The sequence below is a fragment of the Stegastes partitus genome, unplaced genomic scaffold (genome assembly GCF_000690725.1).
Source record: "Stegastes partitus isolate 25-593 unplaced genomic scaffold, Stegastes_partitus-1.0.2 Scaffold741, whole genome shotgun sequence".
NCBI lineage: Eukaryota > Metazoa > Chordata > Actinopteri > Pomacentridae > Stegastes > Stegastes partitus.
Genome location: NW_007578472.1, coordinates 203,023 through 224,466, shown reverse-complemented (window position 1 = coordinate 224,466; position 21,444 = coordinate 203,023). Strand labels below are relative to the sequence as shown.

General features: G+C 40.4%; 2 protein-coding genes across 5 annotated transcripts in view; one reads left to right on the top strand and one right to left on the bottom strand.

The window, feature by feature from the left end:
- Positions 1-9,062, top strand: part of wdfy4 (WDFY family member 4) — a 39,977-nt gene extending 30,915 nt beyond the window's left edge. For 3 of the 4 annotated variants that reach the window (XM_008291392.1, XM_008291393.1, XM_008291390.1), the window contains exons 54-64: positions 91-241; positions 1,802-1,893; positions 3,068-3,277; positions 3,409-3,529; positions 4,934-5,091; positions 6,114-6,272; positions 6,387-6,566; positions 6,798-6,980; positions 7,510-7,597; positions 8,301-8,430; positions 8,684-9,062. In XM_008291392.1, the coding sequence (XP_008289614.1) occupies positions 91-241; positions 1,802-1,893; positions 3,068-3,277; positions 3,409-3,529; positions 4,934-5,091; positions 6,114-6,272; positions 6,387-6,566; positions 6,798-6,980; positions 7,510-7,597; positions 8,301-8,430; positions 8,684-8,747 (1,536 nt within the window). In that variant the 3' untranslated portion in view covers positions 8,748-9,062. The remainder of the gene's footprint in view (positions 1-90; positions 242-1,801; positions 1,894-3,067; positions 3,278-3,408; positions 3,530-4,933; positions 5,092-6,113; positions 6,273-6,386; positions 6,567-6,797; positions 6,981-7,509; positions 7,598-8,300; positions 8,431-8,683) is intronic. The other variant, XM_008291391.1, reaches the window with a different exon arrangement.
- A 1,771-nt stretch (positions 9,063-10,833) lies between these two features.
- Positions 10,834-20,424, bottom strand: vstm4a (V-set and transmembrane domain containing 4a). Its single transcript, XM_008291388.1, has 8 exons — positions 20,224-20,424; positions 18,465-18,917; positions 14,250-14,303; positions 14,038-14,145; positions 13,887-13,920; positions 13,213-13,361; positions 12,620-12,687; positions 10,834-11,852 (listed from the first exon to the last, which is right to left on the bottom strand). The coding sequence occupies exons 1-8, from the start codon at positions 20,270-20,272 to the stop codon at positions 11,700-11,702; spliced, it is 1,068 nt and encodes a 355-aa protein (XP_008289610.1). The 5' UTR covers positions 20,273-20,424; the 3' UTR covers positions 10,834-11,699.
- Positions 20,425-21,444: the final 1,020 nt, after the last annotated feature.

Sequence of the window (21,444 nt, the reverse complement as noted above, 5' to 3'; positions counted from 1 at the left end):
GCAGACTACTTTATTAATATGCCTTTTTGCAAAGTTTGCTTTAACAGTGTGCTGGGTGTCTGACAGTGTTGTTGTCTGGTCTCCTCGCAGGGAGGGTTTGATATCCCAGAGCGGATGTTTTACAGCTTAAAGAAAGAGTGGGAGTCTGCCTCCAGAGACAACATGGGAGACGTCAGAGAGCTGATCCCAGAGTTCTTCTACCTGCCTGACTTTCTGCTCAACTCCAACCACATCCAGTTTGGTCAGCCACTACAATTCTATATTTAGCTCATACAATCATGTTTGTTAGTTGAGTACTTAAAGGAAAGGATATCATTGTTCTATATTTTCCTTATTGTCAACAATTACCATGAAAAGTCAACACTATGTTTGACTTCTTTACCCTGTCTGTTTCTCTCACTCCCATGTCTGTTTGCTTCTAGAAGATGTAAATTTGGTCCCAGGCATACACTGTTTAGCCACAACGTTAAAACCACCACCAGGGTTGTGTTGTGAGGTCTGGCACCAGGATGTTGGCAGTGGCAGGCAGTATGTGTCAAAATAAAGATCTGCACGAATGCCAGGACCTAAGATTTTCCAGCAGAACATTGCATTGATCAGTGTTTCCACTTCACCTGCCAGTGGTTTTAATGTTGTGGCTATTTTTATATAGTAAATTTATGATATATCGTGTATGTTCTGCCATTATGGTACATGGTATGTGCTACGTTTTGTTGTCTTGCTGGAATTTGATGTGACTCTGTAGACACATTCTTGTAAACACAACAACCCAGGAATGATGCGTAGTTAAGCCTTAACACTTAAATGTCACATAAACTCCATGTGGAGCACATGATCTGATTAGATTTTGAAGCATCTTCTTGCAGAAATTTGCACATGAGGGAACACTGATTTCCCAGACTTTGCAATAACTCCTTAAAGGTTCTGGCTAATTGGTCCATATTTATACCAGATATGCTGCATGCAAAGGCAAGCACGCTGGTGTAAAAACCTTAACTAACCTAACTTAATTAATACGTTCTTTAATTAGTATGCTTATTACCTTAATTAGCAGGAAACACATTTTTAAATGAAGAACAATGCAGAAGCAACATCACACTTACACCACAGTTCATCTGATTAAATCTTGGCATTCACTGCTGCATAAATTTGCTCATGTTCATGGTAATGAGGGAACATCAGATTGTTACATTGTGGTGTGTTTGATGAGTGATCAGTGGAGGTGCATGGTAGAGGAAAAGGCCTGTTTTCTTTAAACAGTATTTGGTGATAAACATATACAATATCATCATCCATATGCTTTAAAGGCTAGATTTTCTTTTAAAGACCAATATGGTTACATTCTGTGATTTTTATTTCTTTATATTAATTAATTAATTTTTAAGAAGGAAAACATATTATTTATCTGTGCGGCCTTAAAAACATGCTAAATGAATTTTCTTCCTCATAAAACATTGTCAAAGTCAGCATTGGAAAAAACCCCAAAACAACTTGTACTGTTCGCATGGGCTAGCTTCTTCTTTCCTGCTTTTTGCTCGTGTGTTCTGCCTCTTGGCACATTTCCACCAGCAACTGTCATTCAGTGTTATCATGTGAAGCTGTTGGCAGGGATGTGAATGTCATCACTCAGGTTCTAATGTATGTGCATGAGCTTGTCGAGCACACAGATGACACCACTCATCAAAACGTTGCTCCATAGTGCCTCCAGTGGCAAAAGACTCCACGGTGTATCTTTAAACTACACAAAGTGATGTGATGTGATGCAGCAGACTGTATTTATTGTGTATCTGTATCGCTTTAGGTTGTATGGAGGATGGTACAGCTCTGGGAGATGTCGAGCTGCCTCTGTGGGCGAAAGGTGACCCCCAGGAGTTCATTAGAATCCATCGAGAGGTCAGTGACTCCTGACCTCACCGAGCCCGTCTGTTCCTGTTGGCCAGCCTGCCCTGTTACATACAGGGACTTTTCCCATAAGACCTAATAATGTTTGTCAATACTAGCTGATGTATGTATACAGAAGACGCACTGTTTTATTATCTCCAAACAAATATCTGCTGTATGAGTGTCACTGTAATTGGTTTGTCTTCATTGTCTCCACCACAGTATAACAGACAGATGATATTCACAACGGTCACATTCACAGGATTCTCTAAAGGCCGTTTTGTCTCACTCAGTTTGGTTCAGTTGCATTCTTTTGGTACTAACTGTTTTCAGATATAATGACCCGTTGTTTCCCTTATCAAGAAAATGCATGAAAAGGCATGCATCTGAAGTTTAGATGACAGAAACTGAAGGACAACAAGCCCATTTAACGCGATCCAGGGCAGGCACAAGACTTTCTCTTTTTTTTCATAATGCCATTATTTCTGCCAGCTCTTTTACGGGTTGAATATTCTCTCTCTTCTCTTTTCTCAGCTTCCCTGTGTGGGGTTATTGTATGTCTCTCTTCACTCTGTTGGTTGAGTGTGACCCTCCCTTTTTCCATTCCTGGGGCATCTATGATGGTTATCACTCTGTAATCTACTGAACCACTCATATTGCCTACCATTCTCATAAAATTAGTGACTTTAGAAGATTGTTTTTTTCTTCCACAGACAAATTAACTCAGGACAATATATCCTTGTTATGATGTTTTTTTTTCAGCTTTCTGTTCTTCCCAGATGGGTTTATTAAGATTTGGTGCAAGGATATAGCTGGTCATAATGCCCACTTTTCCTTATTAACTCTTCAAAACCAATCTCTGGCTAATTCTACCCAAATCATTCTTTAATTCTAACATGAAGAAATGCTCATAACACAGCTGTTCAGCTTCCTGCTGTTCTGGACTTCTAAATTGACTTTTGGAAGAAATCATACAGTACCTGAATAATTTGATTGGCTGTGCAGTCTCACAGAAGTTTTGTGTGTTTTAAACTCTCATATTAACAGTTTGACTGATGGTTTTGGGCCCACTATAATAACCAAAGCTGCACACTGCTGTTTTTTTTTAAGAATGCACATTGCATGTTTAAAAGTTTTGTGGTATTACTTGACGAGATGGTTTTAGTTTGTGCTCTGTTTTCTTTAGGCCCTGGAAAGCGACTACGTGAGTTCCCACATCCACCTGTGGATCGACCTGATTTTCGGATATCGGCAACAAGGTCCAGCTGCTGTCGAAAGCTTGAACACTTTCCACCCTTATTTCTACGCCAGGAGAGGCCGGCAGGATGCTAAGGACCCTGTCATCAAGAGCACAATCCTGGGATACGTCAGCAACTTTGGCCAGGTTCCCAAACAGGTAAAAAGAAAAGAGACATAGTGTGAGCAGCGGAGAAAGTGCATTTTTTTTTTTGTTTTTTATTGTTTTTTTTTTGTTGTTTTTTTTAACTATTATAACGTGGTTGTGAATCATCTGTGTGTTTCTTACAGCTCTTTACCAAACCTCACCCACCTCGCAATGGCTCGAAGAAAGAAGGCTCATCACCATCACATCCAACTCCATTTTTTTTCAAACTGGATAAACTAAAGACGACTGCACAGCCATTCAGAGGTACAGTTATGAAGTGAGAGAGGAGCTTAGACAGGACATAACGTGTGATTCCTAAATAGACTGCTTGACCTTTTGAGAAATATGCTTTTGTGCGAAAAGTTAAATGAAAAGATTAATACCATTCTCATGTCCGTGTGCTAAATATGAAGCCCCGCAGCTCATGGTCAGTAAGTGCAGCTTAGTAAAAACACTAAAGGTGGGGGAACACAGTTAAACTGGCTATCTCTAATGGTTAAAAAAGTAGGGCTTCCAGCGCTTCTTAACTTGTTTTTATAGTGTTTTTTAGACATTTTTTTCTTTCTTCGGACAGCCAGGTTAGCTATTACCCCCCATTTCCAGTCTTTAATATAAACCAAGCTTATTTGCTGAAGGCCGTTCTTATATATTTCATGTACTTGCGGCCAAAATGTGAAACTTTTTCTTTAAATGAAGGTGTGAAATTAAAACAAACCATAATGCAGCCTTATAAATGATATCTATTCCCAAACAACTGAATGAATATTGCAATTTTCTGCTGAGTAATCCAAATGTAATCAATTACAGTCATCAGCGTTTGACACTGTTTTGTGTTGTTCCTCTATTATTTTATTTCGTACCATTTGATGTCTGTTATTATACACAAGATGTACCGAGCTCTCAAGGGAATCGTTGAAATGGAGTGAGAATGTCCATAGATTAATTTACACTACAGAAGGGTGGAAGGAGCTATCTGTTAGAGCTACAATATGGAGATGACTCTTCCGCTGAGCCCTACTTAATAATCTGAATATCCCTACAGGCCCACTGAGGGAGAGGAGATGAATCTGCAAATGCTCAGGGAGAGATTCCTGCATATTACATTTCATATTAAATCTTAGAGTGTCTGATCTGATCAATAAGCAGATAGAGATGAATAGGAGGAGGAACGCTAAGACTAATGCGGACAGAACTTCTTTCTGGGGATTTTAGAAGCAGAACTGGCAATGGGCTGTAATGATTCCTGCCTGTTCCTGCATGAGTAGGTCAATTTTAAGTACAATTACAGCCTCGCTCTCACTACCCTCACACACAAACACACACACACACGCACACACATACAATTTATACTGTCCAGGATGCAGGTGTCCCCCTAGGACCACGCTTCGGTTTATTGTAACCTGGGAATTTCTGTTTTAATTGCCCAGTTTTCTGTGGTCAGTTTAATGAAATTCTTTGCAAGTTTACTGAGCTACCAAACTCTTTAATGTGATGTTTTTGAAGAGCTATTATTGCTATGTGGCCAGGCAAGTTCATTCAGGTACACAAAATGCAGAATGAGGTCACCTGTTCTTTTTCGTATGTTTCCTTTTCTGCATATGGTTTGACTGACATTTTTATTTAATCACCCACATCTTGCTGATGGTGCCACTCCAAACCTCCCTGCAGAGCTGCCGAGAGGCCCGGTAGGTCAGATACTGTGTCTGGAAAAAGAGGTTGTGGTCCTGGAGAGAAACCGGCTCCTCCTTTCACCCCTGCTGAGCTGCTTCTTCAGCTGGGGATTTCCCGACAATAGCTGCGCCTTCGGAAACTACACCGCAGACAAGGTCTGTATGGCGAGATATACAGCGGATGAGTTTTATGTGTCTTGCGTTATTGCACAGCCGTCTAGCTCTGTGTAGTTGCATAAATCAAATTGAAATTAATTGTATGCAGGCCAGTGATGCACTAATTGTCTACGGACTTTTATTAAAATGTGAGAAAAAGGTTGGAAAAGCAATGAAATTTCAATAACAGTGTTTAATGTTTATTTACTCAGTTTAATAGAAAGTGAATTTTACCCAGTTTAATCACATACTTGACCTTTAGAGACTCTTTATGTTCTGCTAAACACGCACAATACTGTATGAGATGAGAAAAGTGATTTCCTGACAACTGCTATGACTATCACCTAGGCAGAACCATTAAAGAACATATTAGTTTTTTATAAATTGCCATACAGTCATCCCTTGGCTTTCACACTTAGTGCATACCTCATTTAAGTGAAATGTGCTCTCAGTAGCTTTTGGGCATTTACGTTACTCCCTCAGTATAAAATCTAGCTTGTTTCTTTGTGCAGTAAAACAGTGAAGTAGATGTAAAGTTTTAAGTCAATGTCACAAAATTCTAGTTTTCATTTACCGTCACAGTTTAAAAACTACATTATTCATCAAATGGTGCTATTCAAACTGGAATCCACATTTTTACGAGAAAAAGACTAATTTAGTCAGTTTCCACATAATGACAGCACATTCTGCTGTACTTCAATTTGTCTTAATCTTATTTTGTACATTAAGAATGCTTGATGAAGGCGACAATCATATTTTCATTAAAGGAATGAAACACATTTGTGTGTGTTCCTGTTGATACAAATGTGTGAGTAGGAATAAACTGTATGTGTGTGTGTTTTATGGGTGGCTGAATGGTTATTTTATTTCTCTGGAGTATTTATTTATCATCTTTATTTTATGTTTTATAGAAAAGCACTTGTGTTCCTGTGTCAGAAATGTGCTCTAAAATTGAAATGGACTTGATTTGACAGGATACTCATAGACACGTCTGCTATTTGTGTCTGTTTGTCCATCTTTAGACGTTTGCAGTTTGTGAGAGTTTGTGTGACTGGGGCGAGACGCTGTGCTCCGCCTGTCCCAACCCGACAACCGTCATCACTGCAGGAACCAGCGCTGTAGTCTGTGTGTGGGACGTGGCCGTCACCAAGGACAAACTCACTCACATGAAGCTCAGACAGGTTGGTCCGTTTGTATGTTTATCTGCTCTAGAGATTCAACAGTCGTATCCACAGTGTATTTGCACACATACTGTACACGCTCTGACACTAATACTCCCCTGCTGTTCTTCGTAGCCATTGTATGGTCACACAGATGCAGTGACGTGCCTGGCAGTGTCTGAGATCCACAGCATCATAGTGAGCGGCTCCCGTGACCTCACCTGTATCCTGTGGGACATGGAAGAACTAAGTTACATCACCCAGTTAGCAGGACACACAACCAGTGTCTCTGCTCTGGCTATCAATGAACTCACAGTAAGTCCACCTTCATGATCTCCTTCAAATTCTCTTCTCTGTTTTTTCTGTCTCCCTTCTATCCTTTTGAATTATTCACCTCACCGTCATCATGCTGTTCCCGTCCACTCACAGCACGAGGAAGGGAGGATTCTCACTGTTGACAGCGTGCATCCTCTCTTTTTTTTTTTGTGCATCCCTGTGTATATCTGTGCACACATGAGCTTCAGCACCGTGTTACTCTGTCCAAAGGGTGAGATCCTGTCATGTGCGGGACCTCAGCTCTACCTGTGGACTATGAAGGGCCAGCTGCTGACGTGCACTGAAGCTTCCTGCGGGCCTCAGGCAGACATCCTGTGTGTCAGCTTCACGCAGAGACACGAGTGGGATGTCAGGAACGTCATCGTCACAGGCTGTGCAGATGGCATTATACGGGTGAGTTTTTTTATGAGCAGGTAATAATTTGATAGTTATTAGCTGAGTGCGTGACAGAAACAGAGAATGCCTTTCCTAAAGTTATTTTAGGGCAGCTCATTGTAGGTACAAATGGATCAGTTGGAGAGTTTCAGTATTGTTTTTCTACAGTGGACTGTACTCTATTCAACTGTAGCAGTTATTACTTTGGTATTAGCCTCGCAGGTACCAGCTTGGATGTCCATCAAGATATTAATAACAGCATATGGGTTGTATATATGGTGTGTGACTGTTTTGCTTAGAATTAATACAAGCATATGCTGCCTCTCTGCAATCAAAGCTGCAAACTCTAAATTGTGCTTCACTTGGGAGTGGGTGCCCCTGCCACGTGCACAACACACACACACACACACGCACACACACAAATGGTATCATTACTTTATTATTACATTGAGTGTGTGGCGTGTGCGCCGGCGCGTATGCGAGTGTGTTTGTTATTATGTTGAATTATGTCTCTGATTTTGCTACTCGTTATGTGTCTCTCATACAGATATGGAGGACAGAGTACACCAGAACACAATTACCTGGCCCTCCAGAAGAGCCCGTGTCCCCGGGGCAAGATCGAGCAGAGAGAGATGGTAATGTTACTGGCAGTAGGATAGGATATACATGTAGGTGTTGTATTTATAACAGCAGAGACGATGAGGGTGGCTGACAGTCGCAGAGCTATGAAACCATCGGAAATGCAACTGCACAAAAACGTCTTGATCCTTGTTTTTAATGCTTCAAAAAAAAAAACAAACAAACAAAAAAAAACATTGCTATCTAATTAGATAAATCCTTAAGTGTGAGATGATTATTTTTAACCGCTCATCTCAGAGCTAGACAGCGTAGTTTCCAGATGAGAGCTTGTAATGCTTACCCTATCCCTCACTAGCATTAGGGCTAGCAGGAATTATGTTGTTATAAAGTTATTAAACATAGAGGCAGTAAACACTGATGAGTAATTCTGCTGACGTGTGTGTGCGTGTATAATTTAGAAAGCAATAATACCCAGATCCAATTTGGCATACGTTGGTTACAGCCTCGCGTCACCTCATAGGAGTATTATGCTTTCCAATTACATTGAGACAAGTCTTTACGTAACACTGAAGCATTTATATTTGAGGGATTTTTCTCCGTTTTACAGCCTGCCGACTGCAGATGGACATTGTGTTAATGTACAGTTTAATTTTTTCCTGACGACCATTGAGGTCAGGCTTTCAGACAGGGTGGACAAGTGCAGTGTAATTCAATAGTAAGTGGATGTTGATGTACTGTATCCTCATGATGAATCTACAGTGAGCAGCTCATGCCAGGTTAAAGGCTGGGAGAGACATCTGGTGTTATGTCAAGAGCTGAACAGAAGTTCGACTGTGTCTCAACGCCGCTACAAAAATAGTCCAGCCATCACAGCACTGGCCATGTCCAGGTACAGTAAATATCATGCACTCATTCCCAGCAAAGAGAGTTAGTTTAAGTTTCATTACTTTAAACTAAATTTAATTCTGAAACATGTATTTTTTAAGTTTAAGTGCAAAGCATTGTAATAGTAATACCATGCAGTTCAGGGCCAAACTGAACTGGAACTGAGTTCTCACTCAGTCTGACACATGTACTGCATTGTATGTATATTATTACATGCTTTAGAACGTAATACATTTGCATTACTCTCTCCTGTGTAGGAGTCATGCTACTCTGTTGGCAGGCGATGCCTGGGGCAGAGTTTTCACCTGGACCTGCGAGTGAAAGGTGGTAATGTTGAAGCACAATTATGTCTCCAACCACCATTTCTGCACACCCTTTTTTCTTTCGAGAGACTCTGACAGAAAATTCATCACTATTTCAGATGTAACAGCAGCTGAGCAGCAGGAGCTGATATATTTCAGCTGTCTTGTGTGTGCATTCATGGAGAACAATGTTACAAGATTTTATACATTTATGTTTCAGATAAAATTGAGTATTTTCCTCCTACATGAATATTTAATTCTTTATTTTTCTCTGTAAATACTGAGTTTCGATAAATTTGAATAAAAATGTTGACAAACATTTGCCTAAATCCTCTCCTGTGACTCTTTTTGATTCTGATTATGACTGATATATTAGTATTTCAGGATTGTATTTTATTTTATTGGGGGTTTCTAAAGGTGAAAGCAGAAAGACACCGACAAACATTTTTTCAGAACTGCATGAATTTGAATAAGGGAAAATGTATTTATACTTGCTCACTGCTTTCGCAGAGCTTACAAGGGGACAGTAGAAGCCTGCAGTTGAACTGAGCAGCTTTAAGCAGAATGCGAGAGGAATTGTGAATGATGAACAGCAGCGTGCATGTATGCTGTGCCAACATTCCCTGAGAAATGCTGCTTTTTAACTGTATTATAGAGCTGGAGCAGTTCATTTCTCAGGAACTGTAAATCAAACATCTACTGTTATAAAAAGTATGGCATGCACACAAGTCAGCGTTTTTATGCTGCGAGGGTTGCACTGATTTGCTTTGGTGAATGTCTGTGGCATGAACGATTCAGGATGTTTAGTTAGATGTGAATAGTTTACTGGTCTTACTTTGTTGTTTTTTTGCAATGTGTTTTCAATTTGCTTTGTAATGTGGCATTTATGAGTTTTTGACTGCTTTTCTTTTTTTTTTTTTTTGTCCCATTACTCTCCAAAAGTTTATTGTGACCGTGTTAAGTATGTGTGTGTTGTGGGTGATGTGAAATGTGTTGTGGGTTTTGTTGAGGTATTGTTTCTGCTTGTCACAGCTTTTTGTGTGTCCCTTTATGATTACCCAAGGACAGATATGTCTTTTTAGTCACAAAAGAGTGTTCAATCTCTGTAATCACTGCAGGGCCTTGACAACACACATGGGTAAATCTGACCCATTTGAAGAAAGGCAGTGTGAAGTTTAACCCTTTATAAACATTGATCCTAATCTGGCAGAGGAAAAGTAAAATAATGAGACTCTTACATCAGTGCACATATATTCCAATAATGTTAGACTGCTGAGATTGTGAAGGCTTGTTTGCTTTCTTTCTCCCGGCTACACTCTCATGCACACGAACCACTCCTCTCTATCATAAAGGAAGAGGTCTCTCTCTTTAACCTTTATGTGTGTGGCTAATTGTGCTAAGTGGAGTAGCTTAATAGAGTGGAAAATAGTCCTCATAATTTTCCCAGAGAGCGAGCAATGACCTTCTCTAAAGACAACGGCCATCTCCATTCTCTCTACACCGCTGGTTTTATGATATGAAATGTCAAACCATTGGGTTCCTCAGAATAATTAAATCAAATAAATTATTGCACCTAGGCAGAACCATCTTGTAGCCTAACCCAATTATAATGCACTGTAAAGCTAATTATTAACCATGATTACAATTAGTCTAATTTGAATAAATGTAGTCATTAGCGGGTTCATCCTAGTCAGTGAGTTTGAACTGTGGGGGGATGATGGTCTCTCTCTCAATCTCTCCCACTCACCAAAGAGAAAGGTGTGGATGTGCATCATTCTCTTCCAGGCACCTCCATCTTCATCCCATTTTTCACACAGTGACCTTCACAAAATGGCCTACACCCTTCACCCTACCTGTAATGTTGACTGCTTCCAGGATTTATATTTGCTGTTTACACCTGTGCCACACTGATCAGGCTTTGAAACTCGAAGCAAAAGACTCTTTGTGTCTTGTGGTGTTTTATAAGAAAATTGAAATTAAGATAACGGAAAAATTCCTATATTCACTTCTTTGCCGAGAGTTTGTTGAGACAACTGATACGACTGTTACATCTGCCTGTCTGAAGATAACAAGATGCTGCTAACATCAACTCATAAGTCAAAATGTTCCTTACAAAGTGTTTAATCCATATAAAAGCAAAATGGAATGTGCACATATTGCCTCACAGCCTATGATGACAAGACTTTAGGAAGTTACTTCTCCCAACAGGATGCCCTCAACCCCCTAAAACTGCAACTGGTGGTTTTTAAACGTTTGTGTTTGTTAATAGTGAACTTTAGAAAAGCTAAAAAACAGATTTTGTCCCCTTCAGACATAGCCAGACTAACTATCTCCTGTTTTTGTTTTCATGCAAAGCTATGCTATGTGAATGGTTTCAATCTCACACATCTGCCACAAAACAGAGGAGCAAATCTCCAGACTGTTGCTCTGACAGATTATTGAAAACATTCGTTTCCCATTAGTCGTTCAGCAAATTACAGACGAATCTAACAAAGTGTAATCCAAAGATATAATTTAAACTGTACTTATGTAAATCAGAGACTACACTCTTTGAATGTCAGACCCAGGCATATTTATTAATATGATGTATTAGTACTGTAATTGGGCTACAAAATGCATTTAAAAAGCTGAGTGTTACAGCGCCTTATGGCACTGCGGTAAGAGAGCCTGGACAACAGTTTCTTTCCACACAGTCTCCTGAGTTTATACAAAATAGTTAACGGTAAGAGCATTCTATAAACATCTGGCTCACAGGCCAGTGATGCCAGCAAACAAAACAACAGAATTAAAAGACCCCAAAACTGCTGTGCTGGAATGGAACTGCACGGAGCGAACACAAAACCCTCATTTACCAACAGATGTGGCACGCTCGCATCCAAAAAAACAATGCTAAATGTCATACTGATAGTTCATAAATATAGTCCTTTGGATGCCACTCAGTTCAGTCTCTGGCCTCACCCAGCTGCCATGGTTACAGCTGTTTCTCCTGGAAGAGGATCTGTGCGTACACAGTGTCCGAGTTGCAGGGTGTGGGGTCAGGGGTGGATGAGGCTGGGGGCTCCAGCCTCGGTCTGACGAGCTCCAGCTCCGCGTACGTCAGGCTGTCTTCATGTGATGCTCGAGGCTGGTGAAGGGAGGGAACGGGTTAGAGGCACCGAAGGAATTCATTTGGCAGATAAGGACAAAGAGAAAGTGTTGCACATACTGAACATAGACAGATGTAGATTTTACTATAAAAAAAAAAGATGCATAGAAAGAATGTGTGTTGTCTGCATTTAATCCTCTTTAGCAAATATTTTTATTCCCCTCTCCGTGCTAAGCATTCCTTATGTGCTTCTCAGCTGCAGACAGTATGTGTTTACAGGGTTTGCAGGAACATTCAGTTTCCTCAAAAAACATTTGGTACAATCGCAGGCCTGTCCAATATCGTCAGATCGCCCTGGCTACACTAATCCAATCAGTATGTTTGTGCAAAAAAAAAAAAAAAGAATCACAAGAACGGCATCAGTAGAAATACTGATGATCCTTAGTTTGACTAGTTTTCTTTCGTGTATACTTGTTTGACATTTTTATCGTAGATATAAAACCAATGAAGCACTCTAAATAAATAATTGTGTTTCAGAAGCAATAAAGCTAAATAGAATTATCAAGCTCATAACTGAATGAAGAGATGGCAATAAACTCCTGTAGACAATCATGCAGTCATGAAACAAATTCCCTCTTGCATGTATCTCAATAACAACCCTGCTCATGGAAAAGAAAGCATATTTTCACAAAATTAATAAATACATTGTAAAGATTTTAAGGGGTTTATGTTTCATTAATGATTTCTGTAGTACTACTGGACAGAGGTCGTGGGCTTTTCTGCAGGGTGGGAACGAGGAGACTTACAGCAGCAGATCTCCTTGGCTGAGTCTTCGACCTTCTGGGCTTCTGAGGTCTCTTTGCAGCAACTGGCGCTGAAAAACAGAGACAACCTTAATTGATTCAAAACCGCAGCCAGGAGGAATAAACTCGCAAATATGACTGTGTGGTTGAAGTCAAAATTATCCTCCAGAAGCGCTTTATAATAAACCTAATCAAGGTGTTGTTTAGAACAGAAAGAAGAGCTCTATTCAGCTATTTTCCGTGTCAGTTTTGATTTTGCCTCTGACAATAAACTCAGCAGGGTTGTTACATTCTCAGACTGTTTTCTCCTGGTCTCCTAGTCTCTCTCAAGCTATGCTGTTTTTGTCACACAAGTTGAATGAAGCTGGAGGTATCGTTTTCTGCTTTTGTTCTCGCTGATCATTTACTGTTCCTTCTTTTCTTGGAGCTGGGGCCTCTGTTAGCCCCCTCACTCTAATACGTTCAGTGTGTTTGGAGTTTAAAAGACAAGGGCTGGGAATGGAACCAGACTGTGAACATTTTTTGCATGTTCGAAATCCAATAAAAGCCGCTGGCATAGTTATCCTTCAGAGAATTAAACACAACCGGCTCTTTACCTTTGGTTAATATGTGCAGCGGTGGCTGTTCAGGTAGTTTAGGCGGTGTCACTGTTACTCTTCTTTCAGTTTTCCGTCTTGATTCTTTCCTTTGTGTCCTTGGAGAGGAACTGGAGGAGCTGCTGGAGCTGGTTACAGTCTCTCCTGAGCTGTATGGAGTAGAAGAGATTACATTTTAATTAGGGCTGCAACTAACAGCCGTCTCCATTATGAATTCATCTATTGTTTTTTTTTCTTCATGCTTGAGCAAAATATATAAAAAATATTTTAAAAATGCAGAAATAACGCATAGTCAAGTGTCAGAAATGTATGGTTTCATTAATAGATGGTCTGATATTAATTCTGTGATCTATAAATTAATAGGTTTATATTTATTGCAATGTAAAATAAAGCATCCATCAGAACTTTTCAAAGCCTGTGTGTGTGTGCGTGTGTGTGTGTGTGTGTGTGTGTGTGTGTGTGTGTGTGTGCGTGTGTATAACTGGTTTTTAAATAACCAGCAATGCAAAACCAAAGATGTTCAATTTTTTGCTACATAAGCTAATCACTTTGGCACATTGGCACCTTTACTCAATACATTTCTAATTATTCATTATTTTTGCATGGACTGAGAATTTAAACGTGGTTGCTTAATTATTTCAATACTATTTATTAAATAAACAACATACTAGTACCTGCTTTCTGGGCATTTGACCAGAAGATAACTGGCTGTGGAGAAAGCAGCAGAAAAAAAAAAGACGACTTAAATAAAGTTTGGTTCAAATCAACAACCAGAAACAAAGTTATAAATGTGAGTTTCTGTAGGAGGACAAATGATGGTTTCACCTTTGAGCCTGTGTCTTCTGTGGAAGTACTGGCAGGTTAGGACGAGCGTGAACAGGAAGATGGACAGCAGGCCCAGCGAGCAGATCAGCACAGCACACAGATACACATCTAAAGACACAGGCAGAAAAAGGCCTCAGGACAGCTGAATTATCAAAGTAAGATGTGTATATAATAAAGCGATACAGAAGTAGGGCTGGAGATTAAAACAGTACCTGCAAATAAAAGCCACAGTCCTTCACTGCTTCCATCCTCAGGGGTAAAGTGCACTGGAGAAACAATTGTTTGAGAAAGTCAGCAAAAACAGCACATAAAGGACAGAAAACTGTGCCCAGACTAAGTATCTTTGTAAATTGCTGATGTCTGAGGACGCTGTCCCAATACAGCCGACAGCCTCAGTGGTTTCCTGAAATATCCAAACCACTGTCATGAAGGGAGAGTCTGCTGCCGCATCGGCCAAACCCACCACACACACACACACGCGCGTGCACACACACACGTACACACAGGCTTCACTGTATTCCTGTTCTTGGACAGTGTTTAGGGGGTTCCCCATCGTTCTGCACATCAACTTCCTTTTGTCTGTCACTTCACTTTCCATGTTTTCAGTTTTCTTTGTGTCCTTAGAAAAAGACAACAGAGGGGGAAGTTGTTGTGGGTTGGGTGTATAGGTCAGGGGTATTTAGCACGAGGTTGAGGAGAGTGAACAGAGGCTGTGTACATAAATTACTTTGTCTTGGCTCCCCATAATGAGATTTTAATATGTCTTTTACACACAGGTTGATACGTATTAATAAGAAATGATAAGATATTAACTCTAATTGACTTCTAGCCTGTTTCCAGACCACTGAACTGCCTACAAAATTGTCAAATGTGTCTTGGCTGTTCCATCTAAGTACCACGTAATTAATGTGGGATGCAGTGGGAGCAACACAATGACTTTAGTTGTGGCCAAACATAAAACAGAGTCTAAAAATACCAAAACTGTCTCATGTGTATTACTTCAATTTGACATTTTTTTCCCCCCAAAATATGCATGAAGTCCAAGAAACAAGCCATAATGACAATGATTTTATAATAATGCAGTGCAGTACGAGAGCTCTGCAATATGCTATCTTTATCCTAAATCTTGCCATTTTTGTTGAGACGGTCATAAACATGTAATTCAGTGCTATGAAAATTAGTCAAGGGAAGGCAAATCTATCATGTTATTTGTGCCTGCATCAAATTGTATGTCATTTTGTCCACCCACTGTTGAGCACACAATATAAAGTAATGACAACCTAAGATAAAGGCACGCAAACTGTAGCATGGTCTTACTCATCTCACGGCATGACAGCTACATTTAGCAGGCATCTCTTGACAATTTGCGCAGCTAACGTTTAGGCTAATGCAAGTAAACCACATCTCACACTGTGGTTAACCACAAGCTAAACCCCACATCTGATCAGTGCAAGCAGCCCGAGGTCAACAGGTTGGCTGGTTAGGGAGCTATTAAATGTACATACGCTCCGCAGATGTGTCGACGCAATACCAACAGTGTACCAAAAGTTCCACAGTTATGCATTAAAACATATATGCAGCCAAGCACCATCAGGTACAGATTTAAGCTCATCTGCTTTCCCCCAGCTGTGGAGAGAGGACGTGGAAAAACGAAGCGTCTGCTGAAACTAGTAGGGTTGTAAATCTAAAGCCAAAGCAGAGTGTCTGATACTGATTTAATTTAACAGTAATTGTGTAATCATTTTGCCACTTTATAAAAGCAGCAAAAAGCACGAGGCATTTAGGTTTGAAGTTGGGATTCAGAGAGGTCAGGCTGTGTCTCCATTATGCAAAGTCTGTTGAATAAAAGTAGTCCACTGACCTCAGTGGGGTGTAGCCTTTGCTCTAGGATCTGCAAATCTGAAATCTGCAGACTGAGGGGTTCCCTGGATTACAACTTTTTTTCTCTTTGTTTACCCTTATAATGTCAGCTCTTGTGTTTCTGGTTCTGCGGTCAATGCATGTCGGAGATGCCTGAGGTTGTGTGGCTTCCTTAGCGGGCCCTGAATATAGGGCAGGGCGTTGTCAGATGGCTCTGTCTGACTTCGACCTCTTTTCTGGCGAAAAAGTCGTGAAAGGTAAACTGTGGAACTAAGGCACATGGAGCCACACCAAAGCATGGAATAGAAGCATCAGAAATGTTGAGTAAAGCCCTTTATCTGGTGCATCCACCACAGAATCAATCTGGCTAAAATCAAATAAGGATAATTCTGATATAAAAGAATTTATTCATTTATTACTGCATAAGATTTAAATTAATCCTCATCCATATTTATTAACTTTGCTTATTGTTGAATTCTGCAGGAACCTTGGCACAAACTAAGTAAGTTGCAATTGAATTCTCCAGTAAATTTTCTCCTGAGGCTTGCATAAAAGTAAACCCAGAATGCTGACGTCATGTGTTTCAGAGTTTTTCAACGTTGCCAACTCAGCAACACTCTACCTTTTACTCCGTACACTCATACACACAGAGTGATATTGTTGAGTGTGGTTTGGCTGTGTGAGCTCATTGTTTTGAGATGGAAATGCCAGAGGAGAGGGGTCACGCTCAAGCACATGGGTACCACTTACTGCAAATAGTGCAAGCAGAATCAGAGAAAACATGGTAAAAAATTTCTATTTGATCCTTGTTCTTTCATGAAATGTGTTGCCCATCCTTTATTTGATTGTTTTCACTGCCAGACAACACATGCAGCATACCTCAGTTAAAGAGATGTGGCTCTGAGGAAATTCTCTGGAAAGGAGTATTCCATGGAACATGGAAAATTTTGAAATCAGACCAGAAATCCCCTTTGTGCTTGCTCATGCTTGTCAGTGATTGTTGTTGTGCAAAAATCTAAAAAAGTACAAAGATGAACAGCTCACTTCACGTCTTGGGAAATGATGTCCAGCACGATGTATGGGTTTACTGTTGCCAAATTCTTTATTTCTATGCGTGAACCAAGGTTAAACTGATATTGAATTCTTTGTTTAGTTGTTGATTTAATCCTCAAAAACTTATTTCAATATATTAAACATACATATTTAGATGTTTTATAAAATAATCCCTTACTGTTTTAAAATGACTTAGCTGTAGCTCTAACCCATGTCTTCTTCTAGAATGTGCAGATCTACGTAGTCTTCTCCACCCACCCCTCCTCACTCAAGGTAGCTCGAGCACACCAGCTCACTTATAACTCTGCTCAGACACTGTAAAACTACGTTATGCGACAAACTGTACTATTGAAGTAATACAGCCATGCATGGTTGAGCTGGAAACCCATTCTGAAGAAAAATAATGACACAGAAAGCTCCATCCTGAAAGCTGACATGATTGGGTCCTCAGGTTTGTTACATATGAAACCCTGGAAGCCTGAATCTGTTATTTTTTTTGATGTGTCATGCTGAAATGTTTAGCCATGTTGCACATGATTGCACATTTTGCACATGTTTTTTTTCTAGCATCTAAAAAAAATACCTCCAAATGGACACATTTACATGGCAAAAAACTTGATTTTCACTGAAGTAGGTCTTAAATAAATTCCCAACGTGATAAAAGGTAAAAAATGTAATGGAATCTGACTTTGACAATTTTGGTCGTAACAGTGCAACACTTGCATTTTTCACTGCCTTATTCACTTGTGCTTTTCTCTTCACCAGGAGTCGCTTCCTTAACCCTAGTCTGCCTCTGATGTAGATTGCAGATATAAGCCTGCGACTTTCATTATATGCGGGTTTCCTCCCCTTCCGCCATCTACATGTTCCTCCCCTTCAACGACAACAACCTCAGAGCAGCAACCTATGCACAGGTTTGGATCATGCAATTAAACAACCCTGTTTCTTTTTTGTTGTTTTTTTTTTTTAATGTAGTATGCATTTTAATGGCAGTGCTCACCTCCCTACAAGCAAATGTTCCACCAGAACAATTCCCAGATCTTTATTTTGAGTAAACACCATCAGTGCATCCTATTCATAGGTCTGTGCAAGATGACTGTGATTGTTTTGAAGTAATCTAAGTACACCAGAGCTTTTATTTCACCCATAATAGTAAAAATGATGATGTGCAATAAAACCAGTCAGCACTAGAGAATGGTCTGGCTATGTGGGACTACTACTACTACTACTACTACTACTGCTACTACTACTACTACTACTACTACTACTGCTGCTACTACTACTACTACTACTGCTACTACTACTACTACTACTACTACTACTACTACTACTACTACTACTAACAGTCCCAAGACAGGGAGGATACTGGTTTGGTGAAGCTTAATTTTAAATCTGACAGCTAACAAGTGAAAAAAAATGTCTGTCAACATTCACCCCATTGTAAGCCAAATGGGTCTTCTCGCAGACACATCTGACATGAAGAGCTGAAGCAATTAATATACACCTTTAGTTACCTGTCAGCTGTGTGGTGCCGGTACCATTGGAGGATGCTCTCCATGTGTCTCTGTGTTTCCGGATCTCCTGAACCTTACAGGTATAAAAACCCTGGTCCATCCCCATCACGCGGAAAATCCGCAACCGGTACACCTCTCCCTCCGTTTCCTCGTGCAGACGAAACTTTGGTTGGGGGAAACGACGGGTGTAGTTCCCATACATCTTCAGTTTCTTTATGCCCATCTTCACAATCAGAAATTGAGCAGGCTCGAGGGCAGGAGGGGAGGTGGGTGGAAAGGAGGGAGGAGGCCCCAGTGTAGGAGCAGTAAGAGGAGAGAAGAACCAGCGAAGAATGAGGACACTGTTGCTTCTCTTCCTTTGAGATACGAGGCAGGACAGTGTCAGGTTGTCTTTCTCTGGTACTAAGACAACAGGCCCAGGGGTGACTGTCACATTCAGGGCGTGACATACTTCTGGTGAGAGAAGACACAAACACTACAGGTTATATACAGAGCTGTCAAACTTTATGTACATTTTAAAATATATTTGTAGTTTTGCAGACACATAAAACATATTAATATGTGAAACCTATACTATGCATTGCTAATATTACTTTGAAACAATGGTATTAATTTCTCATAAACACCCCCCAAAAAAATCGTATCCAAACATTAGCAGATTTACAGAATTCTATGATATAGTAGCTTGCGTGACTCCTCCCTGCTTTCTAAATTAGTAATTAACTAGAGTTGGTAATGTGCCTCACATGGAAAAGTCTGAGTTCATTTTTACAAGATGTTTGATTTCCTGCCAATTAGACATAATTGTAGCATCCAGACAAAGTACGTTTCAACGCACACCCACAGTGGCTTGTTAGATTTAAATGCTGTCACAGCTCAAACAATCCCTGTTTCTACTTATATGTATCATTCCTTCACTGGATGATTGATAGTCTGCAATAGCCAAAAAGCACTAACGGACTACGCATGAAAAAAAAAACTACAGCATACTTTGTGTGCCCCTGTTTTGCTTCCCTGGAAGAACTCGTGTTTTATTCTGATGCCAGCTAGGTCAAGTCTGTTTAGAGGAGACACAGAGTCTGGACACAATATGTGTGATCAGACAGGCAAAGAGAAGCTACAGGTGGGAAACATTCATCCTCAGTATGGTAAAACCCGATCCAGGCAAAGAGAAACAGGGCAAGATAACAGGGACCATCTGGTCTCCCATGCTGCTTGCTGTTTTTTTGTTGTTGTGTCAGATGGGGAATCTCCCTCAGGGTCTCTGGGGTCTCTCCCGTACTATCTAATGTGACAACAGATGCAGCAAAAGTGACTCTAACCAACTTCATACACAACTGAACATAACATAAAGATTATAGGGCAGAAAAAAAAAATCGTTCTACATCCACTCTTTGACAGTTTACATATAGAGAAAAAATTATACTGAGGTTTCTCTCTGATTACAGAGAAAGAACTTGTTTGATTCCACAGCTGGTTTGATTTAATTCAAAACCAAGTTTGCAAAAACCCTTTCGCAACATCAAAATTTCCAATAATGTAACAATTAATGCTCTGGCAAATTTTGATTGTTGTGGAGACGATAACTGTTTGATGATGATTGTTTTTGTAAGTTTGATATTACTAAACCAAAGTTCCACAATAAACCAAAACTTTATAGTTTCATGATGACAGATCAAGTTACTACTTCAGACAAATGTTCTTTCTTTCTTGCTCGCTTTCTTCCTGGTTTATACTGCTGTAAACAAGGTAAACTTACCTGTGACCAGAGCCTTAGTCAGGACAAGGACCGCTATAGAGAAGTACATTTTCCACAGTCAGCGAATCCATAAACCCAGACAACTGCACAGCACTTACACAAGCAGCTACATTCAAAACAGAGCCTGACTGCACAACCCACCAGAGCCCTTACCCACCATTAACTCTTCTCCTCTTTCTCCTCTTTTCTGTGTAATATGAAACAGTAAAGGCTCTGTTCCCACTTAGAAACTCCCACTCTCTCCCAGTACTCTCTCTCTCTCTCTCTCTCTCTCCCTCTGACTGTCTCTCTCCCTCGCTCTTTCTCTGTGTGTCCTGCAAAACGTAGGAAATGTCATTTCCTGTGTTCCTGTGAGGGTCTTGGACCGTGGCCCAAAACCCCAGAACTCTAAAGTGATGGTCAGGTCTCGCGGTTTGTGCGTGTGCATGTGCTTGTCGCGCTGTGTGCAGTTTTGAGAAGCATATACAGTAAAATGCTGAACATGCATTTCCATCACCCTAGTTTCTCTCAACGTGTAGGGATGGCGCTCATCTTGCATCTCCCAGTAAAGCTAACAAAAGAGCAAATGCTGATGCTAACTATGTATTTTTGTGTCTGTATGTGTGTGTTCCTGCCTGTATGTAGATGAGCATGTGTCTCTGTGTGTGTGTGCTGGGACCTCTCCCTGCCTAGCTGCTGGACAGAGTGGCATGGGCTTGTCTCTGGCTGCGGTTGTCAGACTGTCCCAGCGGTATGAAGCCTGCTGCTTTATTGGGCAGCCTAAACTGCTGAGGCAGGGCTTCTGCTGGCGCTTTGAGCTCTGCCAAAGCCAAATGGAATTACACAACAGATTTAACCCTTCAACTTATACGTAGGATTCTTTTGAAAAGTATGGATTCAGTGGAAAATGTGCTGGCTGGGTTTGTAAGGTGGTTTAATCCTTTCTAACCAGGACATTTTTTTTAAAATTTGGTTTTGAGAAGACAGCTTAAGTTTCAGTTGTAGTACAAGTTTTATGAATTCAGGGTCATGTGTAAATGTGCTACAATAATAGTTCTGGTGACTGTGGAGAAATATTATGTCTTCTTAACTACATCTTTTACTTGGGGTTTCCCTCAAGTTTTCCTCTTACCTTGGTCTTAAAGTTCAAATCTTTGCTCCAGTGGAGGAATCGCTCTGCTCTGCCCCACAGTGGTCACAGCAGGTTACTGCTTCTCAGGGGGATCAACGAGACTTGAGGTT